At 38.4% G+C, this 23,117-nt stretch overlaps 2 protein-coding genes across 2 annotated transcripts in view; one reads left to right on the forward strand and one right to left on the reverse strand.

Moving 5' to 3' along the window:
* PDZRN4 (PDZ domain containing ring finger 4) overlaps positions 1–5,097 on the reverse strand; it is a 408,504-nt gene extending 403,407 nt beyond the window's left edge. The window contains exons 1-3 of the mRNA XM_037846352.1: positions 4,441–5,097; positions 1,982–2,068; positions 64–171 (exon numbers count right to left, since the gene is read on the reverse strand). Coding sequence (XP_037702280.1) covers positions 64–171; positions 1,982–2,068; positions 4,441–5,097 — 852 coding nt within the window. The remainder of the gene's footprint in view (positions 1–63; positions 172–1,981; positions 2,069–4,440) is intronic.
* Positions 5,098–13,364: 8,267 nt separating this feature from the next.
* LOC119542128 (ADP/ATP translocase 3-like) lies at positions 13,365–14,485 on the forward strand. The gene has a single exon (XM_037846655.1). The coding sequence runs from the start codon at positions 13,365–13,367 to the stop codon at positions 14,259–14,261; it is 897 nt and encodes a 298-aa protein (XP_037702583.1). The 3' UTR covers positions 14,262–14,485.
* Positions 14,486–23,117: the final 8,632 nt, after the last annotated feature.

Here is a 23,117-nt window from a genome sequence, read left to right on the forward strand (position 1 = left end):
ATGCTTGGAAATTTTAAATGCCCAAATATTTCTTCCATGGGTCATATTTTACTATTTTGTTACCTCAATGATTTTGTCATGTATCTCCAGGCCATCTGCCCTGTCAGCAGGTCCATTTTCCAATATTTTTGAAACATAAATTCCTTCAGTTGATGTTTCTTCCTGATTATTCTGTAAAGAACATGATCATTAGCAGAAAGAAGGATGTAAAAGACAAACTTAAGTTGGATTAAGGACAATTTACTTGCCGTAGTGTTGCTAATGCTCCCTATGTATGCAACTCTCCTTCTTAGCTGGGGGATTTGACACTGAATTTTAACTTACTTAACAGCAAAGAGTCATAAATCAAAATGACATCTTTAATGAATGAGTCCAGCATTTATGACAAGATTATCCATTTACTTCACATTTTTGAGTACGTATAAAAAGCGATTAGGAAAGGGCATGCACAAGGTGATATTAACTGTCTCCCAAGTATTATTTACAAAATATTTCACTTCTAAAAAGAGGCAGTAAGTAAGAAGGAGGTATAAAGTTAAAGAAAAAAAATAGAATTTCCAGCCCCACTAAACAGTTGGTTTGATATCTAGTCTTAGTTTTGAAAACATAATTGAGCTTCACTCTGTGACAGATTTGGAAACATAGCCCTGACCATGGCTATTCACAGGGGAGACTGAACACTTGCTCAAGTATAAAATCCCAAAGATCAATTCTAAACTGCAAAAGAACAGTCATGACTGATCGTTACACATTTCCAGGTGCAATTTGCCTAATTACTAGTTTTTAAACCACAAACATACAGCCAATGTGGTTCAAGTAAGAGATTTTTAGCCAAGAAACCAATTATTTTTTCAAACTTACTTAGGGAAAATGATCAAAATCCTATGGTAATATATAATTTTAAATGTTATTTTACCTCATAGCACGTTAGATTAGTCTTCCTTAACATGGATTTTAAAAGACTCTTAAAAATGCCAATGGCAACTAAATGTCAAACACCTAACTAGCATTTCTAAAAATATTCATTAGGGAAAAAGAGGGGAAAATGATATGATGAAACGTCTTCTAACTTTTCATAATAAATGAGGGCTGTTTTAGAAACAGAAGCACAGTCATCGTTAGTTGCTAAGTTTTTGAAATACTAAACATAAGGAGGAAATAGGTCACTGCCATCCTGATCTAAACATAGCATATGGCCAACACCCCTAAGATGGTTTCCTTGGGTAACATCTGCAATGCAGGAGGCAAAAATTGCATGGTGATTTATTGGGAAAATTAAACATGACTTTTTTTTAAACCTCATTACCTTAAATGAAAATTAAGTTAATGTAGGAGTTGAAGAATATAAAAGAACTTCGTAACTGCAGTATATGGTACATGTTTATAATATGCATTTTGAAAACAATTAGCATCGATGCAGAGAATATTATTCATTCAATTAAATAAAGGATTCGATTTTGGGAGCCAAAATATTTCAAATTAACTGTCTTTCTTTAGCATGGTATTTCCTGTGTAATTGTGAAAATGATGATCTATTTCAATTTGCAAAGCAGGATGGTTCATTTATTCATTCAATATATACTCTTAAATGCCTAGTCTATGTTATCCTCTGAAAACAGCAATTTGAACTCATAATTATGAGGTACAAGTAGAAACACAATTGATAAAATTATCAAATAAATAACTGCCTATACATTATATTGCAAAATATGTTTAAGAAATTTACAAATGGGGCTATAAAATTTAGATAAACTATAAAATGTACTCTTCTCTTTTTAAAAAAGTAGCAAAGAGAAACAAGTTTGTTGTTTCTGAAAAAAAAAGGCATGTATTAAGGAATCAGTGATGTCTGATCACAAGCATGATATTAAAGATGAAACCACTTGTTCTTACTCAAAATCCATAACTGAAAGCTAAGTCTTTTTTTTTTTTTTTTTTTAAGCAAAGAGTGGGCTATACATTAACAAGACAGGTTACCTACCTGAGTTGGTCGACCTCCTATAATATTGAATCCCAAGGTGTCATTTTCTCTTTCTAACAAAATGGTGAAGGGCTTATATTCTCCACCCTAAAATAAAAGGGATAAAATGACTAGGTAAACAATACAAAATATATATATATATATATATAAACTCTAGAGGAAAGCGTTTTTTTTTTTTGTTTTTTTTTTTACTGTAAATAAATTAACATCAGAAAAGGGCAAACAAAATTAAGGGTGGCTGAATTTTGGAGAAGGTTAATTTCTACCTAAATTTACTTACAAAGCATGTATTTGAAGGGAATAACTGCGCACATGGGAAAAAAAAACTATTTTCAAAAATAACTAAATGATGTTGCAATTTTACAGATGCTGCTATCTTTTATCTTAATACAACATCTAATTGTGCCTTCACTGTAATTTAAAACAGATTTCTGATTTAATCCTGCAAGTATTCCCCCCTTCAGAAAAGCAAAATAAATCATTAAAGGAGGTGAGAATCCTTTTATGTGAAATTTCACTTATGCAAGTCTTAAGGGATTTCAAAGATATTGAGCTATTTATAAATGTCTTTCAACAATAGTACTCGGATTGCTACTATAATACAGGATTTTATACACTACAATAACCTTATTTAAATAATATTCCTATTTAGTCTTGCACATTTCCTGTAAAATGAGAAAGAAAAAAGGATTTGTGCCAAGTAAAGTGGCATGCATTTCTTTCTTGAAGACCAACTAGCAGCTAGACAAATAGGAAGTCTACCACCTGTTTATTAGTAAAAAACAATTTAAATACAGTATGAATAGTGCAAGACTAGATGAACTTTATTCATGCTTATGGATATTCTTAACCATTTCAAGAAACTGTATATTTGGTAATTATTTTTGAATCATAAAATTGCATCAGCATCAGCATCATCCCCATTACCACCATCATCACCATCGTTTCCCAGGAGTTTTTCCTAGGCAGTGTACACAGCAGCCCCTACTGGTAGTGGAAAAACATTTCTGAAGAGTACAGAGGAGAGTTTTGATAATTAGGCAGCAAATCACGGGCTCACTTCTCAGAACCAAAGCCTGACTTGCTGCATGGACTTCCCTGTCACTTAATTCTAGCGGTTGTTCCTTTCCATCAACCATTGGTTCCCTAAGACCTTGAAACCTGGACTGGCAATAGAGGGGTATTTCTGTGCATTTCTCTGGATCCTCCCATTTTGTAAATTTACCTGTATATAAATACGCTAGAGAAAAAAAAATCGTAGCATCCAGTCTATTAATAAGCAGTGTGCTTCTCCTTTATCAGTGTAGAAACATTTTAGCTCCTCTCACCTAAATTATCTTTTAGGATCAAGGACAGAAGCTTCTAAAATCAGTGCCTGAGTTGGAGGCGGTGCAAAGCAGTCCCAAATGGGAATCGTCCCGTATTGCTCCTCCCCAATGGTACCAAAGAATGAAAACAGCTCCTTGAATGGAGTGCAAATTCTGCTAAATCCCTGCTCACCATGGCAGCGACCAACAATGTCAAACACTGTACAGAAGTCCTCCAGAAGAGAAGTAACAGCTTTATAAACAAACCTCTTCACGCAAGGCGCTGCAAAGAGGCTTGTTTATTCGGTCTGAAAGCTGGCGGACCTCGAGCGCAGTTCTGGGCCGGCGGCTTCGACAAAGAAGGGAAACAGCCGCTGCCCGGGGGCTCGCAGGGCCAGTCTGACTACAGATGGTTATGGCTGCTCTCTGCTGGGCTCTTCAACCCGCCCCCTACATCCACCCGCCACCGCCACCACCACCACCCGCAATGAGATCCGGAGGTAGCGAAGGACCAACTCGGGAAAATCAGGATGATGGGAAAGAACTCTCCAAGTGCCATCTTTCAGCTCTTGAGGTGGTCCTGGCCCCCACACCTGTTAATCCCTGTATTGAGCAGATGGTAGTTGATATGGCCATCTTGGCAGAGAAACCAAGTCATGCAGCGCTAATGCCATTCCCAGGTGCGGGACATGGGACACAGGCCGCGGGGGAGGCCGCCGCCGCGGTGAAGGGAGGCAGGGTCCGAGAGGTCCTCGCTTCCCGGCTTTTCTCTCCTTGGATTTACTTTAGGCACAGGTCAAGGGTACAGAAAATAGAGACGATGGGGCAGGAGGGTGAAAGATGGAGAACAACGAGTGGGTGAGCAAACTGAATTTTCCCAATTCCTACATCTCTTCTAGAAAAGTTGGAATCGAATCTGTTTAACTCTTCCCAATCCTAATATAAGCGGAAAGGGGGCAACCCTTGTTAACTAAAATACGAATACATTCGTAAAATATTACTAGGGCAGTCTGGTCAGGGCGGGTGGATACTTCCCACTACGTGGTAAGAAAGGATGTCACCTTCCAAAGGAATCCCGAAGTACCAGAAAGAACCATTCCTCTTTCCACTCCAAGCGATCCTCCCCCGGGTGCCCGCTCCCTCTGCGCTTACCCGGCCGTGGCCGCCGCCCAGGTCCCTGGTGAAGTTGCCGACGTGAGCCATGTACTGGGTGAATTTCTCCTGGTACCTACGGGCCGTGAGCTGCACCTCGCCCTGCAGCGCCCAGAGCTGCGCCAGCAGCGCCTTCTCGCGCCGCCTCCAGGCGAGAGCCCGCGGCCCTGGTCCCCGCCCGCGCCGGCTCCTGCAGCGGCCGCCCGGCGGCCCCCCGCGCGCGCCCCCGCCCCAACCGGCCCCGGGTGTCGGCCCGCAGCCCCCCCGCTTGGGCACGTCCCAGCGGCCGCGGCCCGGCTCCGAGGCGCAGCCCCTGCGGCGGCGGCAGCGGGCAGGGCCGAAGTTGCAGTGCTCGAGGTGCGCTGCCAGCTCGTGGAGCCGGACGGTGCGACCGCAGCCGCGAGCGCGGTAGTCACACTGGATGCGCAGCTTCTGGATGAGGTTGCGCAGCGGCAGCACCCGGTGCAGCTCGCCGGGCGCCAAGAGCTGGCACTGCAGCGGGCACCGGCTCCGCCGCGCCGCCCAGGGCAGCAGACAGCTGGCGCAGAAGACGTGGCCGCACGGAGTGCAGAGGGGTTCCTCCAGCACCTGGCCGCACAGCTTGCACTTGAAATTCGGGTCCACCGCTTCCGCGAACCGTTCCAGGGCAAAGCCCATGTTAGGGATGAGGAAGGGCGAAAGACTTTCCGAGTAGAGCAAATGCAGAGTCCTCTTTCTCCGAGCCCCCTGCCTTCCCTGAGCTCCTCTTGGGGCAGCCGACCCGCTGCGGCCGCCACTACTCGGACCTGGGGAGAAGAAGGGGGTGGGGGTGATCTCAGTTCGTTTGGCTTGAAGTTTTCAGTCTCCAGCTGGGTCCCCTTACTCCGCCGTATTGGCGCTAATAGACGCTACCTCGGGAGAAACCCCTCCCCCTGTCTCTTTCGCCGCCACGCAACTATGTTCTTTAAAATTTCGTCCGCGGAGAACTAAGGCCCGCTTTCAATGGCCATTAGAGAAGCTGTGTTCCCCTTTGCCCCCAGAGTGAACTTCAGTAGTCAGGGCTCCTCGCCCTGAACAGAGTTGATGATGGGCACAGAGCGGATGTTGATAAACAACACTTAATTCCATCAGAATGTAAACTCCAGGAGAGGAGGATCTTTGTCCGCCAGGTTTTCCGCAGAATCTTCATCGCCAAGCATCAAGTGCATCTTCAGAAAATATGTTTGAAATAGATGCACTTTTGATCTTTCAAATCGGCCAGCAACAAAATCACCAGCTAAGTAGCTGTGAACTTAGGAAATTACTATCCACAGACGCAGGCTTCTCAAACCATGATCCAGAAATCAGGTGAGTGTAGTAGAGAGGAAGCATGACTTGACCAAGCGGCAAAGATTGTGAAAAGGCCAGGTGCCTGCCTCAAACGTCCTAGGGAGAATGTGAGCAGCCACTCAAGACCTCCTAAACAGTGAGGGAGCTGGGATTCTGTTACCTGGCAATCTGACTCCAGGTTCGCTGGATACACCATCCTTCTTCCTAATTCCACAGGCAATTTGCTACTGGGAATGGGAATGTGATTTTTTGAGCACCTGGAAAAGGAAATTAAGGGAAGAGATTATGAAGGAAAGCAGTGCACTGATGTAAAAATAAAATCACAATGGCTGCTTTTCTCTTAACCCTGAAAACACGTGTGTTTGGATCCAAACTGCCCACTCCCACATTTTAACCTTACAGAGTTCTTGGGATGCTGGCTTTACTGTAAAAAAGCAGTAAGAGACTCCTCCAAGCACTCCTTTCCCATCTTCTGATCACCCTAAGAATGCAAAGAGACCTTATCACCTGGATGCACTCCACTTGCTGCCATTATCCTGAAGCTACTACCAGATGCTAAGGATGTTTCCTAAATTAATCAGTGTGTTTCCTCAGTGTCAATTTTGAACTGTTCCAGGAAATCTGTGTACTTTGTATGGCACCAGAAGGCATCAGTTGGAACATATAAAAAAGGCTCCAGACTTTGTGTTTTAAATCCCTAGGGCTAACTTAAGAATTAGCAAAGGCTTAAAACAGAACCTTATGAACCATCTTTCTGTTTGAAAGATGAGAATTTATTGGAGTAGTTCAATAGCCAGTGGGAATCCTGGAGTGCTTTGTCAGATACTTGAAATGCTTTGAATCATTTTTCAAAATAAGATTCTATACTTTATTCCACATCTTACACATATGATCAGGTAACGTGTCACTATGCTTCATAATTAACCCTCTCCTTTGGCCTCTCTTTCTCTGAATAAATAGGTAAACAAAAAATTTCTGAACAAATAACCCATCACTTAACATTAAAAGCCTGAACATATTCTTATGAATTGCACAGACTGGGAAAAGCTCAGTGTTATAGAATTTATTCAAATAATTCTGGGGAGGCAGCTTGATATGTATTTGTTTCACAATAAATATCAGTGTGAAAATCTTTTTACAAAACAGAGAAGAAGGAAACTAAAAATGTTCTGTGGAGGTGTTTAAGCGGATTAGGAAAATGAGACTAGAAGTTACTGAAAAGAAATAAAAAAAGCAATAATGGTCAAATGATGCCTTTGGTCCACCCATGCAATTCCTGTAACATAAGTAAGGAACATGAGCAGATCCTGGTGTGAGCAATTCCAGGATATATAACATTCTGATTATTAAAGAGAAGATAGATGCCAAAAGCTTTGCCCATGGAGAATAACAAGTTCAAAAATGAAAACATGTGAAGTGAAGCCAAGTAATGCAGTAGGTCAAAAGGGAGGTTAGGAAAGTCTTCTTTTACATGAGAAAACGCAAGCATGAGCTCCTCCAAAAGAGCTAAGTACCAAGAGGAAAACATTAGAAGAGTTGAACACTAAGTGATTGGAGGGAACCTGAAGATCTCTTCCCTTTTGCAAACACTGCTGCAACATGATGAATCTATGACTTCAGTAGAGCCAGATAATCTTATTCACTTCCCACACTGTCAAAGCTTTTCCTCTATACTGTATTAGGAAAATTATAACAGCATTGAAAAGCTTGGGTGAATTAGGGCTGTGAAGCCTGATTAAATTTGAGGTAATTAGCTTAGGTAAGCAAAGAATGCATGTGAAATAATTTTTAAATATGCACAATTTTTTTCACCAGAACAGTCCCAGTAACATTAAAATGTCTTTTGGCAAATGAGAAATATTTGCATTTTGCATCATTAGCTAAAGCATATCCTTATGTTTTCACTGATCATAATTTTGTAACTTTTAAGAATTCCTGGTGAGTAAAAGTTGCAGGCTGAATAGCAACACTGGGGAAAAAGCTGAAAGGGTAGTCGCTGCCGTCCTGCTGGGCATGGCCTAATTCTAGCTTTCCTGCTGACTATGGCTGAGACTTTGCTTGTCACCTTTCTCACAAGCTTTCATTCAGACTAGACCTGAGAGAGTGTGTTTTGCCAGTTGAGAGATAGAAGGAAGACTCACAAATACATTTAGTTCATCCCCAAGCTAAGGACCATGGCTTGCTTCAAAATATTTTTAAGTAATCAGTATTTGGCTGGGTATTTTCAGCTTAGTCACCAGTTTTCTCCTCAATCTACTGTCAAGGATCATATAACCACGAAAATAGAGTTTAAAAAAAAAATAACTTTCTATATTCCTTGGACCAATCTGTAAAGCAGTAATGAATCTGAGGTGTGCCTGTGGGTGTTTCCAGTAAGAAGAGGCATGGTTCCAAGCCAGCTTTGAGTCATCCCTAATTCCAAGGACAAATAGAAAACCTGGGAGTTGACTGGTTGTTGAGTCAAATGCTAAAAGACCTATTACTGAAATGCTATAGTCCAAAACTCTGAAATGATGGATGGAGATGTAAAAAAGGAGAGAGAATTTTTTTTTTACACCCCATGCATAGATGATGCTTTGCTAATACAAACTCATTGGTGATTTTTTTTCATGTTGTCTCATGCATTTGGACATGATTATGAGGCATAAAGGCAGAAAGTTTGGAGACGTTTTTAGAAGAATATTTTAAATGAATCATTGTTTTATATATGTTTATATAGCATAACTTCATACTTTTAGTATAACAGTAAATTTTTTTTATTGAGATTGTTCACATACCGTATAATTATCCAAAGATCCAAACTGTACTATCAACTGCCCATGGTACCATCATACAGCTGTGCATCCATCACAGTTAATTTTTGTTCAATTTTTAGAACATTTTCATTACTGCAGAAAAGAGATACAGACAAAAAAAGGAAACTCAAATCCTCCCATACCCCTAACCACCCCCTCTTTTAGTGACTCATAGTATTGGTATAGTACATTCATTACTATTGATGAAAGAACATTAAAATACTACTAACTGTAGTATATAGTTTGCAATAGGTATATTTTTTCCCTATATGCCCCTCTGTTATTAACTTCTAGTTACAGTGTCATACAGTTGTTCTGGTTCATGAAAGAGATTTCTAATATTTGTACAGTTAATCACTGACATTACCTACCACAAGATTCACTGTTTTATACGTTCCCATCTTTTAACCTCCAGCTTTCCTTCTGGTGACATACATGACTCTGAGCTTCCCCTTTCCACCACATTCATGCACCATTCAGCGTTCTTAGTTATGCTCACAATGTACTACTGTCATCTCTGTCCATTTCCAAAGGCTTAAGTTCAACCTAGTTGAACATTCCACTCATAATAGGCAACCGCTCCCCATTCTTTAGCCTCATTCTATATCCTGGTAACTTACATTTCATGTCTATGAATTTAGATATTATAATAAGTTCATATCAGTGAGACCCTGAAATATTTGTCCTTATGTGTGTAACTTATTTCACTCAATATTGTGCCCTCAAGATTTCTTCATTGATCCATTTTTTTAAAGATGGTTTTGTTCACACCCCATACATTCTGTCCTAAGTAAACAATTGATGGTTCCCTGTATAGTCACATATTTATGTAGTCACCACCCTCACCACTATCTATATAAGGACAACTCCAAATCTTCCACAAAGAAGGAGGAAGAGTCAAAGAAGTTAGAGAGACAAAGGAAAGAGAAAAAAGAAAGAGAAAAAAAAAAACAGAAAAAAAATTTTAAAAAACATGACAGCTAGGAAGCAACAAAATAAAAAATAGCATTAAACTAAAGTAAAATAAAGAGTCAGAGAACATCACCAATGCCAAGAGTCCCATACCCCTCCTTTATGGCCCCCTCTTAAATGCATTTAACTTTGGTATATTGCCTTTGTTACATTAAAGGAAGCATAATACAATGTTTCTGTTAATTATAGTCTCTAGTTTGCATTGATTATATTTTTCCCCCAATACCTCCCTATTTTTAACACCTTGCAAGATTGACATTCATTTGTTCTCCCTCATGAAAAAACATATTTGTACATTTTATCACAATTGTTGAGCACCCTAGGTTTCACTCAGTTATAGAGTCTTGGTCTTTATCTTTCCGCTTTCCTTCTGGTGTCCCACACGCTCCTAACCTCCCTCTTTCACCCATACTCGCAGTCATCTTTGTTCAGTGTACTTACATTGCTGTGCTACTATCTCCCAAAATTGTGTTCCAAACCTCTCACTCCTGTCTTTTCCTATCTGTTTTCCCTTTAGTATTTCCTGTAGAGCAGATATCTTGCTCACAAACTCTATCATTGTCTATTTGTCGGAGAATATTTTAAACTCTCCCTCATATTTGACGGACAGTATTGCCGGATATAGGATTCTTGGTTGGCAGTTTTTCTCTTTCAGTATCTTAAATATAGCACACCACTTCCTTCTTGCCTCCACGGTTTCTACTAAGAAATCCGCACCTAGTCTTATCAAGCTTCCTTTGTATGTGATGGATCACTTTTCTCTTGCTGCTTTCAGGATTCTCTCTTCGTCATTGACTTTTGATAATCTGATTATTAAGTGTCTTGGCGAAGGTCTATTCAGATCTAATCTGTTTGGGGTACACTGCGTTTCTTGGATCTGTAATTTTATGTCTTTCATAAGAGATGGGAAATTTTCATTGATTATTTCCTCTATTATTGCTTCTGCCCCCTTTCCCTTCTCTTCTCCTTCTGGGACACCCATGACATGCACATTCATGTGTTTCATGTTGTCATTCAATTCCCTGAGATGTTGCTCATATTTTTCCATTCTTTTCCCTATCTGTTCTTTTCTGTGTAGGATTTCAGATGTCTTATTCTCCAGTTCCTGAGTGTTTTCTTCTGCCTCTTGAGATTTGATGTTGTATGTCTCCATTGTGTTTTTCATCTCTTGTGTTGTGCCTTTCATTTCCATAGACTCTGCCAGTTGTTTTTTCAAACTTTCAATTTCTACCTTATGTACGCCCAGTGTTTTCATTATATGCTTCATCTCTTTTGCCATACCTTCCCTAAACTTTTTGAATTTATTTAGTATTAGTTGTTTAAATTCCTGTATCTCAATTGAAGTGTAAGTTTGTTCCTTTGACTGGGCCATAACCTCATTTTTCTTAGTGTAGGTTGTAGTTTCCTGTTGTCTAGGTGTGGTTTCCTCGGTTACTCCAATCAGGTTTTCCCAGACCAGAATGGGTTCAGGTCCAGAAGGGACAATATTCAGTATCAGGTTTCCCTGAGGGTATATCTTAAAAGATTGACACACCCTGTGAGGCCTCAAGCTACTGTGATTTTCCTAATTTGCCAAGCAGTTGGCACCTGTCAGCCTGTAGCTCCTGACTGGTGTAAGGAGATGTGTCTTGCTTAGTTTCTGTTTTAGCTGTTTTCCCTCAGGCTCTGGGGTCTGGTACTGAATGGAAGACAGGTAGTAGAGCTGGGCACCACCTCCTTCCTTTTAGGGAAGATACACCCCCTAGGAAGTTATCATCTGCATTTAAATAGGTTCTTTGTATCTCTGACTCTGCTATCTCTAACCTTGTCTGGGTCAGAGCGCTCCAAACTGAAAATAGTTACAGCTTTCTTCACTGAGCTGCACAGGTTGAGAGGGAGAAAAAGGAACAGAAATCCCCCTTTCAGGGCCAGTCCATGGCCCCCAGTTTCACCCATCTGCCAGAGATTGCACCCAGTCCTCTGGGCTCCCCCTTCCAGGACAGAGAAGTTCCCTGGCTCTTCAAGGTCAGTTGTCACTAAAAGCCTCTGTCTGCTTGTTGGGAATTTGTAGCTTGCATTGAGCCATCCACATTTACCAGTTAAAATCCCCGTTGGGATTGGACTGAGGTATATTCACTTGTTTAGAGAGTGCTGCTCTCTATCACAGCAAGGCTTTACAGTTTGGGCTGCCATGGGGGGAGGGGGCTCCCAGCTCGGTCCACAGTTTCTACTCACAGATTCCATGCTGCGATCTCAGGCATTCCTCCCAATCCAGGTTGATGTACGATGTGTGGACAGTTGCGGTTGTCCCCCAGCAGTTATTCCAGATCATTTACTAGTTGCTCCTGGTTGTTTATTAGTTGTTCCAAGGGGACTAACTAACTTCCACTCCTCTCTATGCTGCCATATTCTTCCATCTCCTAACAGTAAATTTTAAATGCTCTATTATAAGAACTTTCTACACAAAGGAAATTTCATCATATAGATTTTCTGTACCCCAATTCCCTGGTCATTTATCACAAAATAGAATTATGTCCTGTAATCATGCATATTTTCCCAAAGCACTCTAAATTTAAGTTATAACTATGTAAGATTATTCAGGTAGCTGAGGCAAAAATCCCACATCAAAACAGTCCCTTTGGAATACATTTGTCTGTATCAGGGAAGTCAATGTTCATTTTTGTTCTTATCTTGATAATTTTGCATGGAAATCTAGTATCAGAAATAATTGAGCCTAATAGCATAAATAAATGTGCTCATAAACCAGAAGAGAATAACAAGGTCACCTTGACACTACTTAAAAATTCCAAAACAATAAAGGAATGCTTTGAATTTATTTGAGATTCCATCAAAAACAAGCTAATAACAAATTATGCCAGGGAAGAAATACATTTGGATATGTGTTTTGCTCTGAAATTATTACTAAATCTATTAAAACCAAAGATAAAGAAAATATCAATCCATATAACCCCTCTCTGTTGACATGTGATCCATTAGTAGATTCTACTGTCTCTGGCAAATTAAAGATTTTAGAATGGGTATCATGACAGTACAGAATGCCATTTTTAAGAATAATAAAGTGATATGAACAAAACAAATGTACAGAAAAGTAGAATGATTTAAAGTAATTGTGATGTACAATGTGTGGACAGTCGCAGTTGTCCCCCAGCAGTTATTCCAGATCATTTATTAGTTGGGTATGAATTCAGTGAGTATGAATTATCACACAAAGCAGAATCTGAAGAAAATCAAGTTTAAGTGAGGTATTAAATTAAAATTTATAGCAATTTTCAATTCAGTTACGGGCTAAGATTCATCATGAAAATTTCTAAAGTTACAGAGACTCACATTATTTAAGGTAACATTATCATGCTATTCAAAAGATAACTATTGTGAGAGATGGTCCATGGAGTAAAATATATTCAATTCTGCATTTAGTGAACCTTGATTTTATACTTTATCTTCATGAGCCACAGTCTCTGATAAAGAAGGAAGGCACCAAAAACAACCACAACAGCTAATATATAGTAACGCTTGCTTTGTGACAGGCACATGATGCTCTTTACATGCAAAATCTCATTCAATTCTCCCAGTGATCATTTTGGATAGATACTGTATTACTTCCACAATTTCCCCAAGTTAATACAAGCAGAATATGGCAGGGCCTGGGAATAAACCAAGGTCTGTCTCACTAAGGAACTCTCACTCAAATATTACACTGCAATGGCTTGTTTTTATCACATCTACTGTGGATTTATTCCAAAATAAAATATGCTTCAGCCTTTCGGTGCCGGCGGTGGCTACGCTGAGCTAGCTGCCCGACCCTCCCGGCTCTCGGTGCTTCCAGCCGACCCTGCACCCGCTCCAGCCATGACGGAACAGGCCATTTCCTTCGCCAAGGACTTCCTGGCTGGCGGCGTTGCTGCCGCCATCTCCAAGACGGCCGTGGCCCCCATCGAGTGGGTCAAGCTGCTGCTGCAAGTACAGCATGCCAGTAAACAGATCACCGCTGACAAACAGTACAAAGGCATCGTGGACTGTATAGTCCGCATTCCCAAGGAGCAGGGCGTTCTCTCCTACTGGAGGGGTAACTTGGCCAATGTCATCTGCTACTTCCCCACCCAAGCCCTCAACTTTGCCTTTAAGGATAAGTATAAGCAGATGTTTCTGGGCGGTGTAGACAAGCACACACAGTTTTGGAGGTATTTTGCTGGCAACCTGGCCTCCGGTGGGGCAGCTGGAGCCACATCTCTCTGCTTGGTCTATCCACTGGATTTTGCTAGAACCCGTTTGGCGGCTGATGTTGGGAAATCTGGTGCAGAAAGAGAATTCAAAGGCTTGGGAGACTGTCTCGTGAAAATCACAAAGTCTGATGGCATACGGGGCCTGTACCAGGGCTTCAATGTTTCTGTGCAAGGCATCATCATCTACAGGGCAGCCTATTTTGGCATGTATGATACGGCCAAAGGTATGCTCCCCGACCCCAGGAACACACACATCGTGGTGAGCTGGATGATTGCTCAGACTGTGACAGCTGTGGCTGGTGTGGTCTCCTACCCCTTTGACACTGTGAGGTGGCGGATGATGATGCAGTCTGGGCGCAAAGGAGCTGACATCATGTATAGCAGGACTGTCGATTGCTGGAGGAAGATTTTCAGAGATGAAGGTGGCAAAGCCTTCTTCAAGGGTGCATGGTCCAATGTTCTCAGAGGCCTGGGTGGAGCCTTTGTGCTGGTCCTATACGACGAATTCAAGAAAGTCATCTAAGTGTGTCTGTCTTCCTAGAAATGGGAACAAGAGAATCATGTAGAATCCTTACTTAACCATTATGGACCATTGACCTTCAAGAAATTCCTATTGTTTTTACCCAAGCAGATCAAGTCTGTAGAGGGCTAGGGAAAGCTCTAGAAAAGGGGATCATCGTGATCACATTTGACCATTGGCACTGCTGATTCCATGTATTGATTATTGGGGGGAGGGGAATCATGACCATCATCCTGGGTCCACAGGTGAGGCAGCTCAGCTACGCAGACCTAGAAACCCTCGAGTCCAAACGCTTGTGGGATCCTCAGTTGTGTTTAAGTATTTATTTAAAAAGAAATCATGTCTCCCATTTGTACTTAAGCACTATCTCCTTTTGCACAGCTGGATATTTGCAATTATGCTTTATGTTGGGCATTCTGCTGCAAAACAATAAATAAGCAGGACACTCTTAAAAAAAAAAAATGCTTCAAACCTGAAATGTGAATGGAAGCTATAACTTTTGTCCATGTGAACTCCATTACATATTTTATATCTATCTCTTTTTATTTTCCTTTTTATAATGAAGGATATTCTAGGGTCATATTTATTAGAACTCTTTGACTAATTGATGTGATGAGAATATTGACTTTATTAATTGCGCAATACCAATATGGTTATATCTTTAGACCATTTTGTTCCACATAACTGGTTTCATATAGTTAAGAGTTTTCTATATAGTAAACCAAATATCTAAGTTCCTTAAATCCTGTCCTTTTTTATTTTTAACATTTAAATAAGATGAATTTATTTTTAAAACAAGATTATAAAATTTTACATTAAGAAAGATACAAAGACCCATAGGATTTAAATTGCCAAATAAAAAAAGATTGGCTATAAACAATGTAAAAAAAACATTTCCCAGTCCCCAAACAGAACATAATTTAAGAATAGCAATTGTTAAATTTTTGTATCGTGAGTGCATTTCCCTTACAATTCTTAAGAACCATTCTAAACATTGCATTTGCATGCAACATAACAAACCAAATTTGCCAGTGCTATTAATAAAAAATTATTTTAAATTTATTTGTCCTTTTCTGTAGCTGTGGATTTTTAGTCCCAAGTTTTTAAACTTTTTATTTATTGAGTTTATTGAATTTGCCCTTTTCTGTACACAACAGTGGTTTTTGGTCCCATGTTTTGAACTTTTTATTTACCATAATAGTTTTTTCACTCCTAATTGCTTCCACAATACAATAGTTAGAGGGAGGCTAACCAGTCATGGATTCCATAACAAACAATGTGAAGGAAGGTTCAGAGTGACCAAAAACACCAGTGAACATAATATCTTTCAGAAAAGGAAATGATTAAGTGGCCTGTTAAGAGACCCACTGCTGCATCAATAAAACAATTGGAGGAGAAACCTCAGAACAACAAAGATTAAACTCAAAGCCAACATACTATTTATATGTGTGAGGTCAACTGAGGATATATCCACCAAACTCACCTAAGCCAGTGCACGGGTGGGGACCCCAAGGTAGCCCAGATGGTTTGCTGAGAATTCCAGCTGGATCTAGACGATATTTAAAATGACAATGGTACAGTTCAATGCGAAATTTCAGAACTTGCCCACTGCAAACTGATCATCTTTGAATGAGTCTTTCTTTTTGGACCCAATATCCAAACTACTCTCCTCTCTTAGATGACATGCCCAGTAAAAACAGTATGCATGGGGAGTGGCATCACTTAAAAATTGCCTCCAAGTTCTGATACTTAAATCCTGTCTTAATTAATCACTAGATATTTTGGTTGAACACATATTTGTGCTTGGTTCTTTAATGAAGATTTTCTGTAACTTCATATCTTCTAGATGTTTCTGAAAAATTCTAGAGATGTCCAAAGAATTTTGAGATATGGTAAATTCATTAAATCAACTAATTACTTAGCAAAAAGCAACAAACTGTTTTGTTGATTGTCATTCTTAATATTATACTAGTCATTACAGTAGTGTAGGAACCAGAGCGTAAAACTAATGCAGTAAGTAGGTTTTGAAGAAAAAAAACAAGAAAAATATCACCAACCATGTTAACCATCAATAATTCTCCTTAGGGAGTTAGTCCTCCAGAGCAACTAGTAAATAGCCAGGAACAATTAGTAAATAGTCTGGAACAAGTGACCTCTTTGTAATTATTAATCATTTTTAAATATATTTATTTTAGTTTAATATGATTTGCTAATGTTGGTTTAATGTGATTTCTCTGTTATTCTCTGCACATTTATATATTTTATATTTGCATTCAAATTGTATGCTTATTTGTCATAATTGGTACCATTTCTAAATTAGATTTTGTACAGCTAATAACTGTACAATAGTTAAAATTTATAGCAGCCACAAATTATAAATCTAATGGCTCTCCTCCCTAGTTCTTACCTCCCTCTCGGTTTGAAGCTTTAAAATTCCTTTAAAGTCAATCAAATCCCCTCATATGAGCCAGGGAAGGAGTCAAATTAGAAAATGATCCATTAGTCATTTGACAACAAAAATTTAACTGAGGCCATTTTTTCTTTTATCATTTAATAAATAATATTGATGATAGAAAAAATAGTTTTTCACATATAAGTTATGACAATATCATTTTCTAATAATTTAAATGAATTAACTTTTTTTTCAAAAGAACTTGCACTAAGAATGTTGTCTTTCAACTACTATAATTAAGATGTGAATACACTTAAACAAGAACTGTAACAAGATATATCATCTTGTCTATGAAGAATTTCTCAGTAATCACAGTTGGATTTAGTTGTCCTCTTCTTTATTATCCGGAAGAAAGAACCAGCTTTTTTCCTAATTTGGTTAATTTTCTCTGCTTTCCTTTTTTAAAAGTAAAATGTCTCCATTTGTTTTGTCTGATTATAAAAGTAATGTTTGCTTATTGTTCAAATTAATTTACCATTCATAGATAACAGCCACTAGCCTGAAATTTTCTGTAATGTATATGGGTTTACCATGGAATATTTACAAAAAAGGAGACCAGCCTCTCTTCTTCACAATATAAACTCAACATCTTTACAAGTTAAAATACAAATAAACAAAAACAAATATCAGCACACTTTTTAATGATTTCTAGTAGTCTATTGTACGACTGCTTCATCTTTGTAAACTTCAATCCATTATTAATAGGTTTAGTTTTCTTTTAGTTTTTCCATATTATAAACAATACTGTAATGAGCATTATTTTCTGTCTTTGTTCTCATATAGACGTAAAGTTCAGATGAATTCCAATAAGTGGAGCTTGGGTTCACATATTTTTCATTTGGATACACATTGCTAGGATGAGGCTCAGCATAAGTTATGAAACTAGGTTCCTTGGGTTCAAATCGAAGCCTCGCCACTAACTAGCTGAGGGATCTTCAGCAATTTAGTTAACTTTTCCTGACTTAGCTTCCTATCATCTGTAAGATGAGAATAATAACTATACTTATTTCTTTGGGTTGATGTGAGAATTACATGAATTAAGAAACATAACACAGAACCTTGAAGCATAGTGAACAAAAGTATTTGTCTCATTGTATTCCAGAAATAATATTGTATCAAATTACACATTTGACATCAGTGTATGAGAATCTATGTCCCATTACTTATTCAACACTGGATCACAATGTGTCATTTTTCAGTTTTGTCATTTTAATTTGCTCTTTTTTGTTTATCAGTGGAATTGAATATTTTTAATGTTTATTGACCATAGGTCTTTCCCCATGAGATTTACTCTTCATGTCTTTTACCTATTTTTCTATCAGAATGCTTCTATTCATAATTGATACATAATAATATATTAAGTATGCCAATCTTCTTTCAGCCAGAATAACAATATTAAATTCTGCTGTTTATCATCTATCTTTGCAAGTGGAAGAAAGAAGAGCATGTGTCAGGTTTGGAGAGGTAACTTAAAAATAGACTGCCAATTATCACTGTCTTAGTTTGAGGGAAAATAAGAGTCTTTGTTTTCTATGTACCCCACCACGTCCATTGAATAGATATGTACTCCTCGTTACATGCTAGAGAAAAGAGTGTGCAATTCAATATAACTTTTAACATGAGCACGGAAAACCTCTTCCCTCCTTCTGGATTCTTCCATCTAAATTACTGAAGACCCAAGAATAATCCTTCAAATATGTTGCAAACCTTGTTCACTATTTTTGTGATGTCACTTATCTTTATTTGATATTTGTTGTGCTAAAATTGTACATTTTTATGAAAGAGAGCCAGATTCTATGCATCTTTGTATTCATAATTCAGTATTCAGTAAATGTTTGCTTAATGTTAAATAAAATATGATAGTTTAAATTATGCACAATTTTGGTTCAGTTAAGGTTATGATTAAAGCATTCATTTGCAGAGTCATCCTACAACAGCACAATAAATTTCTAATTGGAATGGAGAGGCTGAGTAATTCCATCCATGTACTTCTTGCCCACCTCCTAGTTCCATGCTCCTTACTGCTATCAGATCCATAATCATGATCCAAATTATAAGCTTTTTGGATTAGCTATCCACCCTACCCTTTCTGACTCAGTTCTCTTTTTTTTTTTTTTCTTTCTATTTTTCTATTTTAATCATCCTTACTAATCTTTTTAACTATTTTTGGCTTATTTCACCATGTCCTCCTTTGTAATCCTTCTTTGATTTCCAAGACTCTTTGTCATATAGTCAAACTTTCCTCTAGGAAACACCCTTTACTATACCAACAAGGAAATCATTGATTTTCTTTTGGCAACCAAACTTCCTTTCGAGTTGAAGTAGTAGCTCATTCTCCTAATCACTACATCTCAGAGATAAGAAAAGGGATGGCATTTTTACATGGTCTATTTATAGACACATAAATACAACTTTCACTCAGCAATCCATCACACCAAAAATTCACTCATGCTGGCCTAAGCAATAGATTGGAGTCTGGAGATAGAGAGGGCTTCCTGCTTGGTTCATCCAGTGGCTGAAGGATGCCCTCAATGACCCAGGTTCTTTCCCTCTCATTGCTTTACAGTCCTCGGTGGCTTCAAGCTAAAGCTGGTTCCTTTCATGGCTGAAGGGTGGGTGCCAGTACCTATCAGGGCTCTGTGTTTCCTCCTATGTGTTGAGTAGGCAGAGAGGTTGCTTCCCAGAAAAGCAAGCAAAGAGCTTCTCCAGAACTGCACCCCCCCAAAAAAAAAAAAAAAATTCCATGAGTCTCATTGGCCATAATTGCACATCAGATCCATTACATCACCATTCACCAGCAAGGGGCATAGAATTATGCTGATTGACTAGGACTAGCCAGGACCCACAATCCGAGCTGGGAATGAGGTCAGCTTCCACTGCGTGAACCGAGCTTTGAGGGAGATTGTGAATACCCAAACAAAAGTACAGTTCTCTTGGAAAGAGAATAGATAATAATAAACTACTTACTATGTCCCAGAAACTGTCCTAAGCATTAAAGGTATTTTAGTCACTTGCAAGTCAAAACTACCCTGGGAGGTAGGTATTATAATCATCATCTTTGCTTTACAGACAAGGAAACTGAGGCATACAGAATTTGAGTGACTTACTCAAGGTTTCAGAATTATTAAGTGGCAGAAATGGGATTCATACCCAGACATCTGGCTTCAGAGGCTGTAAACCACTAAACAGCATTGTTTTTATGTTATCGACTATCATTTTCTTGAAGTCTATGGTGAAAGACCTAGGCTTTGTATTTAATGTAGTTCTTTCATTGAATTCTAGCTCATTATATGCTGGCTGTGCAGTCTTGTGGGAAATGACTTAAACTTTCTGAATTTTAATTTTTTACTTGGAAATTGAGCAAGATAATGGCTACTGTCAGGGATTGTGTGAAGAATAATAAAATAGTGCCTGTTTCCCCAGTACTTAGCAGGCATTTAATAAATGTCATCTCTTCTTATTTTCTATGAGGCAATCCTATTTCATATTAGGGCATTTGTAAATGTAAATGTAAATAATTATTATAAAATTTGTGGTTATTCTACAAATTATAATATGCTTCTAATCCCTTGTTCAAATGATACAGAATATAATTTCATTAAAAATATCTTCCTAATATCAGATGCACATAAATAAATATGTGTAAAATGAAGTACTCACTGCATGTACTCTTTCTCAAAAATGCTGTGATGCAGTTAAAAAATCTAAAAGAGAGTTGCATGTGCCTAAAACATTAGATTTCTTTTTGACTTTCCACACAGTTATAAAATTACTTCAACCTGCCCCTGAATGTTGGCACAAAATCAAATTTTCAACCTAATATTAATCCTGCCAATATACTCAAGAAATACAAGCCAACAGATCTGGGAGAACAATCTGGCAGCACTTAGTGACATCAAGAATGTGCACTTCTATGACCTACCAACCCCCTCCTGGGAGCCTCTTCCATAGGTCTATGGAGAAGCATATTCCTGGGGGCTTGTTGAAGATTTTTCTGGGGAGCAGAGGAATATGGCAACCCAGGTGTTCCTTTCTAGAAGAAGAAATGAATAAAGTGTGATAGGAATAACCTATGGCTTATGCGGTGATATACAAGGAATTTCTGGCAGTGTTGTACCCTAACAAGCCCAAGCATAGGTTCTGCAACTTGTCTGTGGCAGGGATAGCAGTGCCTCAGTACCACCTGCTGCTCTGTCCACCCCCAACATGTTGACTCAGGACTATCTCCCCAAAACACAGTCTCTTAACACCACTGAGAAGTGGTCAGAAGCAATGAGCTACATGCACTTACAGCACATGGCCGAGTCTAAAACCAAAATTTTAAGTTAAAAATAAAAAGATTTTTATTAAATCATTTTATTTAATAATTAAATATTAATTATTTAATCATTAAATTATTAATTTAATAATAATAATGATTGTAATGGGATTATAAATATCAGAGTTGCATTGAAGGTGAACCGGATTGAAAGGGTTTGTTTAAAGGCAGGTATCCCACAGAGCGGCACTACAAATATAGATAGGTGCTTGTATGATATACTTCTAAGGTATGACACTGGTACAGAGAGTTGACAACAGAGTGGTATATGGGAAAAATCTATCTATTGCATACTAGGGGTGATAATTAATAGGAATACCTTACTAATACCACACAAAATTAGGAACAAATAATTAAGGGATGAAAGAGCTACAAGATGTTTTGGGTCATGAGAATTGTTTAAAATGGAAAATGAGGATTATACAACTAAGTGATGATAATGTGAGATATTGATTAATTATCGTGGACAGCATGTATGCCATATGAACTTAGGAACCCCTGACTTTATAAGTCAAGCCCTCGATCTTGAAGCTTGCTCTTGTGGAACTATTGGTTGTAAAGGGGAGGCTAAGCCAACCTATAATTATGCCTAGGAGTCACCTTCAGAGAAACTCTTTTTTTTGCTCAGATGTGGACTTTACCTCTCTAAGCCCAACTCTGTAAATAAATTCATCACCCTACCCCCCAACATGGGACAGGAAACCCAGGTAAGTAAGTCTTCATGGTGATGTAAGACATGGATTCTGGGAAGGAGCCTGAGACTCTATAAAAGTTTCACTCACTAAGTTTCTTCTTCAGAAACTTAAATCCTCCAGAGAGCTCCTATGCCAGCCAAGTCCCAAAACCCAGAGGCAATAGCCTCTTCAAGAACATAAACTAGATGTGTCCCCTTTGCTCATAAAGTTGACACCCCTTTTCAACATGAACAGGTTAGGGTGGTCACTGCCTAGACATCCCTGAAGATCAGAAAAGTGATTAAACTAGAGGAAGTGGTAGCAACAGACAAGATGGAATTTAACAAAGGATTATGAATACTGAATTTCTATACCATTTTCTTTTTCTTAGTTGCTAGGGTACTAGTATGGCTAGAAGGAAAGAACCTAAATAGTGGAACTGTAACCCTAACATTCTTTGGAATTTGCTATACTGTTAAATTGCAATTTGAAAGTTACCACTTTTTTGTATGTGTCTTTCACAATACGGAAATAACTGAAACTGTGGAACTATAACCCATAGCATTCTCTTAAATTTGCTTTCTAATTACTTATTAAACTGCACTTGGAAAGTTATCACTTCTCTCTATATATGTTATATTCCACAATAAAAAAAGATAAAAAATAAATAAAAAATAAAAAGTAAAATAAATAAATACATAAAAAGAAGTCTATCTGTAGCAGAATACCTTTTTTTTTGGTAAATTTAAAACAGATATATTCACAAAACAATGTACAATTTCAAGGATACATACTAATTCAAGGAAATGTATTAACCATTAGTGTGGATAACTATAGAAGGAGGGAAATGGGACTAGGAAAAAGAGCAAAATAGAATAAAATAAAATAAAAATAAAGCAAGAAAGTGACTTGTATAGAGTAATGATGATGATCTATCATCAATTGAGGGTTATGATTAGCTCAATTTCTTGTTGCTAAGGCCCAATTAAAACAAAAGAAAACAAAATTAAAAAGCTGGGGGGTGGAGAAAGAAGGAAGGAAGGAAGGAAGGAAGGGAGGGAAGAAGGGAGGAGGGAGGGAGGAGAGAGGAGGGGAGGAAAAATTACAATCAGGCCTTATTTCATGCATATCTGTGTAACAGCTTCTCTTTTAATCTTCCATAATAGCTCTAATCCAATTTGCATATCTGAGTATCACCAAAGCATATTTTCTGAAGACGACTGCTTTAATTACAACTTCTTTTAGTATATTCTTATATTGACTTCAGAGACATTTAGATATTAAATAGATTGATTTAATCCATATTTAAAGTAAAAAAAGGAAGGGCAAATTGCCTGTCTACCTCACTTTGTACTTTACTAAACGTGCTGAACATTTTCTTTACAGGATAGTTTCTATTGCCATTTATCAATCCT

Source organism: Choloepus didactylus, chromosome 8 (assembly GCF_015220235.1).
Source record: "Choloepus didactylus isolate mChoDid1 chromosome 8, mChoDid1.pri, whole genome shotgun sequence".
NCBI classification, from domain to species: Eukaryota; Metazoa; Chordata; class Mammalia; order Pilosa; family Megalonychidae; genus Choloepus; species Choloepus didactylus.